Source organism: Lycium barbarum, chromosome 1, assembly GCF_019175385.1.
Source record: "Lycium barbarum isolate Lr01 chromosome 1, ASM1917538v2, whole genome shotgun sequence".
Taxonomy (NCBI): domain Eukaryota; kingdom Viridiplantae; phylum Streptophyta; class Magnoliopsida; order Solanales; family Solanaceae; genus Lycium; species Lycium barbarum.
Window position 1 is genome coordinate 15,005,026 of NC_083337.1, and position 8,513 is coordinate 15,013,538.

The following is an 8,513-nucleotide window of genomic DNA, read 5'->3' on the forward strand; positions in this document are numbered from 1 at the left end:
CATTGTATATGCCCCGAAATCTGGTGTTTCATGAGCGGACTAAATACATTAAAGTAGATTGTCTCTATGTACGAGATACACTCCAATCCGGTACAACATTTTCCAGTCATGTGTCAACTAGTGAGCAATTGGCTGATGTGTTTATAAAGGCTTTGGAAAAATCGCAGCATGAATAGTTACTCGGCAAGTTGGGGATTCTGGAGTTGGAGGGGGTGGGGTATTGAGACCGGATATAGTGAGATCAGATAAGACGCGTGACCGGACCAGTGTGTCCAGTCACATCAGTGAAAAATCCTATTTTAGTTTAATTCTAATAGTTTTAGTCTATTTATGGTACGAATGTAATTATGGTAATATAAAATTTATAGTTCTATTAGAATATAGTTACCTTATTAGTTTAGGGTTTAAGGAGGTGAATTACTTGTATATAAGGAGGTCATTATGATGAATACAAGACAGAAACAATTCTTTCATTATTCTTGTCTTGTTTGTCACAAATTTTCATCTGTCTTTGTTTTAACACATGCGCCAATTTAGAGCCCGTTTGGATTGGTTTATAAGTTGCCTATAAGCTGTTTTCAGCTTTTTTGAGTGTTTGGCTGGCCATCTTAAAGCCATTTTGTGCATAAAATAAGCCCAAAAAAATAATTGGGTCCTTTTGGCTTAGCTTATATAAAGCAGCTTATAAGCTGAAAACAGTTTGTAAGCCAAAAAAAATAAGTTAGTCTACCCCAACTTTTTTTTATTTATTTATAAGCCGCTTATTTTAAGCCCATCCAAATATGCTCTTAATCTTCTCCCTGTTCTATATATTCTACTCCTACGCGGATATTTTTTTTTTTTTATAGCTTTTCCTCTCCTTTCCTCTCACTCAACCATATCCCATCCTCGCCCCTCCCCCCCTCGTCTCTTCTTTTAGGTTCTCTCTCTCTTAAATTTAATTTTTAAAATCTTCAATGACAGTTCACCTTAAATATTCCCTTGTTGATACATTTTCAAGCAAAACCTCTTTTAGAGACAAACATATCCAATCCTAATCTAATTCATGTTAACAGGTTTTTGTCATGATAGACATTCCAACGATCTTTTTAGATTATCTATATTATTGCCATTGGTTAAAGAATGTGGCGGGAAGAAAGTAATATTCTCTCCCTTTCAATTTATGTGGCACAATTGAAATTGCGAGATTCAATTAAGTTTGTCTTTGACCGAAAGTTTATTTATATGTCTTTTAAATATTTTAATTTGTTAATTCTTGTGGTTTATATTCCTCCATTTCAATTTATATGAATCTATTTAATTGAAAATAAAATTTAAGAAAAAAGAAAAGACTTTGGAACTTATGATGTAAAATGGGGCATATATATCTTGTGCGGCTATAAATCACTGTATAAATGTGAATTATTTCCAAATGTGAAAAAAAGTCATTCTTTTTAACACAGATTAAAAAAGAAAAATAAGTTGACATAAATTGAAATGGAGGGAGTAGTACCTTCTAAAAAAAATTCCAAATATATAAATTTTATCACAAAAAACTTAAAGCTTCTGTGTCCGAATACTCGATCAAAATTTAGAAATTTAACTCTCAAAATTTTACATAAATTGAGACGGAGCGAGGAGTAATGATGGTGATCACCAGCCACCTTCAACAACCACCCCACCCCACCCCCCCATCTTCAATCACTCGTCCTTCAACTCCAAGAAAACATTTTTTTTTTCACCTAAACCTCTCTACCAATACTTCATTTCCTCATTATCTTTTGTTCACTATAGCCCAAACTTTCCCTGTTTTGAAGTTTTGATATTCTTAGGAAAACATGGCTATGGTTTCAAGATTCCTGGTGATGTCATTGTTTATCATGTTAAACTTTTTGGAAAGAGATGATAAACGGATGGTAATGGCGGTTGATGAAGATGCTAAAGCACTTTGTAGTGTAAATCTTGCACAAGTTCTTCCTCCTCCTTATGGTGGTTTGGAAAATGTGGTCTGTCGACCTGTTTGGAATTCTTTCCTGCTACGTGTAAGTTCTAAATTATTTTGAGAGGAATTTAAGTAATACTACCAGTGCAATGTCAGCCTGTTTGGTCAATCTTCTTAAATCTGCTTATTTTGAAAAGTTGCGAAGCTATACTTTGTGTTTGATCAATGTTTCAAAAATGCTTTCGGGAAAAAATAACTTTTTAAAAAATAGTATTTGTTACTACTCAAAAATACTTATTTTTTCTCTAAATATTTAGTCAAACACATCAACTTTCTAAAATAAACATTTTTGGAAAAATATTAAGCAATTTTGGCTTCCCATAAGTTTGGCCAAACAGGCTAATCGTTTAACTTATAATAGCATACAAGCTACTACTTTTATCAGGTTATCAGTAACGGTTAATTGGTTAGGAAAGACATTTAGCTGTAATTACTTTTAAGTGATCTGATTGTATAAATATTTTTAGGTCCTGAGTACATAAAACTTATAGTCTTCCAAGAAACCAAGATATAGGGAAAACGAATCCTCAAATGTGTAGTTATCATTTGTATTTTCAGCAACATGCCATGTAGTTTCTTGAAAACTACCACAATAGCTCTCTTATGCAAAAGTTTTCTTTTGTTAATTTGTTCAAGTTACACACTCTCCTTGCAGCAATATCCTCTTTTGTTGTGCAATATTCAATCAATTCCTAAATGTGACTTGTTTCTGATTACAAATTTTAGACAATCCTGATGACCTAAGAAATAAACCAGACGGGCGAGATTCGAGAGGTAGGCCGCTAGTCACTATGCATGTTTCTTTGGTTGATTTTTGAATTTACCTCGTAAAAAAAGGCCTTCAAGTCAAGACCACGTATGAATAGAAAGCAAGGCGAGGGTCCAACATTGTGGGGCAGGGGGTGTTATAAAAGATTACAACACTATCTAATGACAAAGCATCCTTTCATGTCAGGAATAGAGGCCCTTGAGGATGTAATTGTTTAAAGTTCTCTTTTTTAAGCGAGATCGGGTTGAAGGAGGTATACATTTAAAGGAATTGATGTACTTCGAGTACTTTCATGGCGCACACTACAACAAAAGTCGAGCGATCACAATAGAATACAAAGTTTAATTTGGTAGTTCATAGTTTATCATACTAAATTAATAGCACAAAATAACTTTTGCCTTAATTCCTTGTTACAGTACTCACAGACTAAAGACAACGTTGTCACAATTGTATTATCAACTGTGTACACAACTGGATGGGTTGGAATGGGATTCTCGCGAGATGGAAAAATGATCAATTCGAGCTGTATGGTTGGTTGGGTGAATCCTTCAGGACAGGGAAAAATCAAACAATATTATGTTGAGGGCTTAACACCCTCAAAAATTAAACCAGAGAAAGGCGAGCTGCCACTGACAAGCGTTCCACCCCTCATTTATCTTCAAGGCGCCACGATATACTTGGCCTTCCAGTTGAAGTATCCGAATCGTCTCAAAAACCAACCGATCTTACTTGCATTTGCAACCAAATATCCTCATCACCACCACCTTACTGTACATGATGACAAAACAACCATACTGTTCGACTTCTCTTCAGGTTTGTTCGTTTTATTAATCTCCTTATTCAAATGTTCATTTGTCGTTCTTAATAACTGTACGCTGTTCAATCTGTATACTAAATTTTAACATGCTTTTTGCCTGCATCAGTTGATTGATGTCACTGATCCAGTGGCGGATTTAGCCCATAGAGTTTAAATCCTGGATCCGCCTCTGCACTGATCAAATTTCTTCAAGGAGGAAAATTGCACTTAATGAGTTGTCTTTATGATGGCTTCAATTTGCTTTTCATTTAATTGATTCAGGTCAAAAGAAAAATGCCATTTTGGAGTTTTATCAACAATTTGCTTGTGTAGGCGGCGATCTGGTATTTTCTGGATCCTTATGTAAAGGAATTACAAAAGAAATTCTTTTAGCAAAGATGTGAGGAAGATTTGGTCGACGAAATATATACTGATAAGGGATGTATGGATTCTCGATAAAAGAGGAGCCGTGGTGGTCCCCCTCGGACCGCCTAATCCCGCTAGTGAATCAAAAGTTGGATCTACATTGGATCTCACCATAATAAATTGATAGCTTTTGGAAAAGGAGGAAGACGCTACTTTAATTTGATTTCAAAGGAACAATATCAATCATCTAAAAGAAGGAATAAAAAAAAAAATTGCAAAAACCGGCTATTGGAATCGAACAGATGACCATAACCGTTCTGCAACACGTTTTGAACAAAATAAAAATATCTTCATTTTGACATTCCATTAGACTCTATTGGAGTAATGTATTATAGGAATCATCCTCACCTAACAACCCATCTTCAAAGACCAAGAACTACGAGATCAGCCCTTTCTTTCTAGGTTGATGGAGGAATTGTATCATTCGAGCCGTTTTTGTATTGACCTTAGTATATACATGTTATCTTTATCCTCTCTTTTTCTAGATGCAGTCTGTATAACTTGTAAGATATTGACTTCTTTAATTGAGCAAATTTTCTCTTCTCTTCAGGTACTTCATTTGATGTTTCGACTGGACTTAATGACTACACTAGCTCGAAAAAGACTCATGGAGTATTGGGTATATTGGGATGGGGACTATTCTCTCCCCTTGGAGCGATTTTTGCGAGATACTTAAAGAGCCAAAAATCATGGTATTACTTTCACGTATCTGCTCAGTTCATAGGATTCATATTAGGACTCGCAGGAGTGGTTCTTGGAGTTCAACTCCACAACAAGCTGCAGGTCCATATTCCTGCACATCAAGGCGTTGGCATTCTCATTCTTGTGCTTAGCATTCTTCAGGTTTGTCTCTTAACCGATTCAGAGAAAATTTGATTTCTGAAAAGCTTGTTTAAACTTATTACAGAGGTGATCCTATTCCTAATGTATATTATGGGTTAGAAACTTTCTCCATTCAAAAGATTTAGCTGTTGTTTCACTAACATGATTACATTCAGTGATCTTTTCTTCTTTCTACAAAAGTTTTTGATGTCACGTATTTCTTGTTGGATTTTGCGGTGATGTGAATTGAGAAATGAAGTGATTTTTATTTTCCATTAGTGGTTTTTGCCATAAAGGCACCATTAGTTATTTTCAAAAAGGCATCAGATTGAGTTGAACCTTTTGATTACAACACCTATAATTTGTGGTTATATTCTGAGACCTTGCCTCATATTTTTACATAGATTTCGAATTCTTCTTCTTCTCTTTTCTCTGCACTGTATAAAAAAAACAGTGTCATGTGATTTGCTCCAGCCTTTGTGTCCCAACACTGCTGGACTTTGAGGTACAACTATTTCGGTGGAGGTATTTCGTATCCTGGGAGGAGATAACTTATACCTAGGATATTGTGAGGGCTTAAATTCCTTAAGGACATACAATAAATTCTGTGGCTTGTAATTAAATTTTGGTTTAAATGCTATTGTTTTGGTTTATGTTTAATATTACTGTTTTAACGTTAACAGTTTTGTTTCTGTTTAAGCATTACAAATTCTGGATAAGAACACAGTGAATAACAATGGCAGTCGCTTATATAAATGCAGGTGTTGGCATTCTTTCTACGGCCAGATAGAGACAGCAAATACCGCAAGTTATGGAATTTGTATCATGGTTGGGTGGGGAGGATTGCCCTCTTCTTTGCAGCTGTGAACATAGTATTGGGAATGCATTATGCAGGTGCAGGACAAAGCTGGAAAATAGGTTACGGATTCCTTCTTGGTTCAGTAATGCTGGTGTGTATCGTTCTTGAAACGCTGTTGAGGCTGAAGAAGCTGGATGAGCCAACATCCTATCCCATGAATTCAACTTAGAAGGATATCAAAGTATAAATGGTAATAATGCTAGTATACCATTCTCCTTTCTGTTTAATAGCAGACGTTATGTCTAGAATTGCTAGTGTGTGTGTGTGTAATTATATATATATATTCTCTCCTTTGCATTGACGATATAATAATTTTGGTTGGATTTATCAGTCAAAGTAGGAGACAATATACCTTGATATTCTCGATCATTCTTTGGTTCAAAGCATCGTTCAATCTCAATTGAAAAGGCAAACATCTTTTCAACAACTAATCTAGTTCTGCTTCCGTGTTGCTTTTGCACTGTTTTTTCTTTTTACCCTTCTTTGTGTCTGATTTTGCGTAACTTTTTCAAGATCGTTTTGATGTTTTAAGAGAACAGGGCCCTATTTTCCATTGTTTTCTATATCTGATCCACTCTCTTTCTTCTTGACTTGCGGGTTCTTTTGCTTCTTGAATTCAATTCATTATTTTTTTGTTTGATGGTAGAAAAATGTTTTGTTTTTGGTTTTATTGATTCTTTTATTTTTCACTAACATTTTCATTTCTATTTACGCTGATATCTTTGACTACAATTCTCTGAATTTGTGCAAATAAGGTGAACGAGATTGATGCTAGATTTTGCTTGCCAAATCATTTTTGGATCAAGTTTCTTCCACTACTAGAGTTCTCCTTGCTGAACTCTCCGTAAATATGTTTTCATCGATGAATTTAGACTCGAGATGTGCTTCCTAGAAGATTTTCCACGTTGCGTCCAAGGATCAAAGCTAATTCCCAGAACTGTGATCATATACCTTTTTAGTTCTGTCAAATTTTCATTATGAACAAGAAAGAAGTGAACCTTCCCTTTTGTATTTTACTTTCAGTGCCCTTGAAGGGTTAAATGTAATGACAATTTTGTTTGGAGTGAATAGTGGTTTGTGGAGATTAAATGCAAAGCTGTATGAAATGATCCATGTGTATTTTTCCTTGTTACTCGTCAGAGTTGTTACATAAGACTTCATGTTTAGTTGTTACATAAGATATCATGTTTCCGATACGAATCTGGATTAGCCAGGTTTCAAAACGGGTACCGAACCTGTAGGCATGCTAGAAAAATCACACGGTAGATACAAGGTCAAACTCTTTCTTTTTAGGTATATACAGTAGATGATGAATCCTCTTGGTGAAAATCCTGCCTTCGGTACTGTCTGTAGGTATCCAGAGATAGTTCAACTCATGTTATTCCATTGTTTGCTTCCGACAACCCATTTTGCACACATGGGACTGAAGTAGCTCGACACGACCCTCGAATTTAATAGCTCGACGAGCGGTGCAAATTTCACGCACCGGGGCGTCTTGTATTGGTTTATCGAAGCACCTAAGTTAATGGAACAATAGTCCATGAGCTTGTCAAAAGTATCTGTTTCCACTATCCTAATTTCCAAAGGCCCGATGGATTTGTCACACTCACGGCCTTGGCGGTAGACGCTATTCAGAGATTCTTCAATGGTGAGGCAACAGTCTTCAAAGACCAAAGGAGGAATAGGGGCAGAGCCGTTCATGCTCAGCTCCCAGAATAGGACATAATGGCCTGGAATGGTGGAAGTATCGGCATAGCTGGTGTACTCAGTTATACGAGTATCGAATGGCATCAGATTGCTTGCTGCATTTTTTACTGCATTTTGTAGCTCAAATTCATCAGTCTTGTCAGTATCAATGCTCAAGATTACATTTTCCAGGCATATAAAGTTGAATTGAGGTGCCTTGTCTTGTATCCAGCAACCCGAAGCACATCGCCCACCCTGTACCTATAGAGTCCTGAAACAATACATTCAAGAAAATATAAGAATTAGCAGACATATTGGAAAGATAAATGGAAAAAATAAATGTGTCGAACAGCATATCATTTGGCACTTGAAAATTACCAGCATATGTGGTGACAACGAGCTCGTACTCCTGGCAAATCTTGACATCAACTAAATCGACCAATTGTGGTTCGTCTTTCTCATTAAGCGGCCTGGATGTGGAGATAGAATCGACGACTTCATTGTTTCTGTGAATTGGTATGAACTCAAAATAGCCCATGGTGGGAATGAGTGTGTAAGAGACTTCAGTAGGCTTACAAAGGGGGTTCAAGTCGATACCAAACGGGCACTCCGAGGATGTGTACATAGCACTGACAAGAGGGAGGGTGTCGCTATAATAATTGAGTGTTGCTATATATTGTGACATGGTTCCCGTCACGATGACTTCCACGTGCTTGGTATTAGGCCATAGCCTAGTGATGATCCCTCTCCATGACTCCTTGCTGCATTCAGCCTCGATGAAATCAGCCAACTCCGAGTCAGGCTTGAGGATTTTCATCACTGCCTCTCTCACCGAAGGATCAGTAATTTTTGCATTAACAGTTCCTGTTCGGATATCGTTACTAAGCAGAGACCAGTGGTCCTCCAAGAATCGCATGGCACGGATGAAGGCAGATGCATACACAGCACCAACACGGACGACTTCTCTGTTTTGGCAGAGGCCACAAAGCATTTGGGAGTACATGCTTTGATAAGAGTCTAGGCAGAGAATGGCTTCAGTTGGACTCGTATAGTTCCCGTAGGGCGACAGACGACTGTTGATGAAATGACGACTCTTGTAAATACTAGTTAAACCGGGGCGAGCTAGTAATCCTCCTGGGGTCTTGGCTTCAGATTTTATGAACATGAAATGCAT

General features: G+C 36.8%; 1 protein-coding gene and 1 pseudogene across 1 annotated transcript; one reads left to right on the forward strand and one right to left on the reverse strand.

The window, feature by feature from the left end:
• Positions 1 to 1,668: 1,668 nt before the first annotated feature.
• LOC132632314 (cytochrome b561 and DOMON domain-containing protein At3g61750-like) lies at positions 1,669 to 6,819 on the forward strand. The gene is made up of 5 exons (XM_060348194.1): positions 1,669 to 2,021; positions 3,167 to 3,563; positions 4,523 to 4,815; positions 5,556 to 5,843; positions 6,409 to 6,819. The coding sequence occupies exons 1-4, from the start codon at positions 1,818 to 1,820 to the stop codon at positions 5,820 to 5,822; spliced, it is 1,161 nt and encodes a 386-aa protein (XP_060204177.1). The 5' UTR covers positions 1,669 to 1,817; the 3' UTR covers positions 5,823 to 5,843; positions 6,409 to 6,819.
• Positions 6,820 to 6,897: 78 nt separating this feature from the next.
• Positions 6,898 to 8,513, reverse strand: part of LOC132632321 (indole-3-acetic acid-amido synthetase GH3.6-like) — a 3,508-nt pseudogene continuing 1,892 nt past the window's right edge.

Bases quoted from the DNA above. Each gene is read 5' to 3' on its own strand.
- LOC132632314 (XM_060348194.1), top strand. From the start codon at position 1,818: ATGGCTATGGTTTCAAGATTCCTGGTGATGTCATTGTTTATCATGTTA. The intron at 2,022-3,166 runs GTAAGTTCTAAA...TCCTTGTTACAG, and splicing joins GGAATTCTTTCCTGCTACGT to TACTCACAGACTAAAGACAA. The intron at 4,816-5,555 runs GTTTGTCTCTTA...ATATAAATGCAG, and splicing joins TTGTGCTTAGCATTCTTCAG to GTGTTGGCATTCTTTCTACG.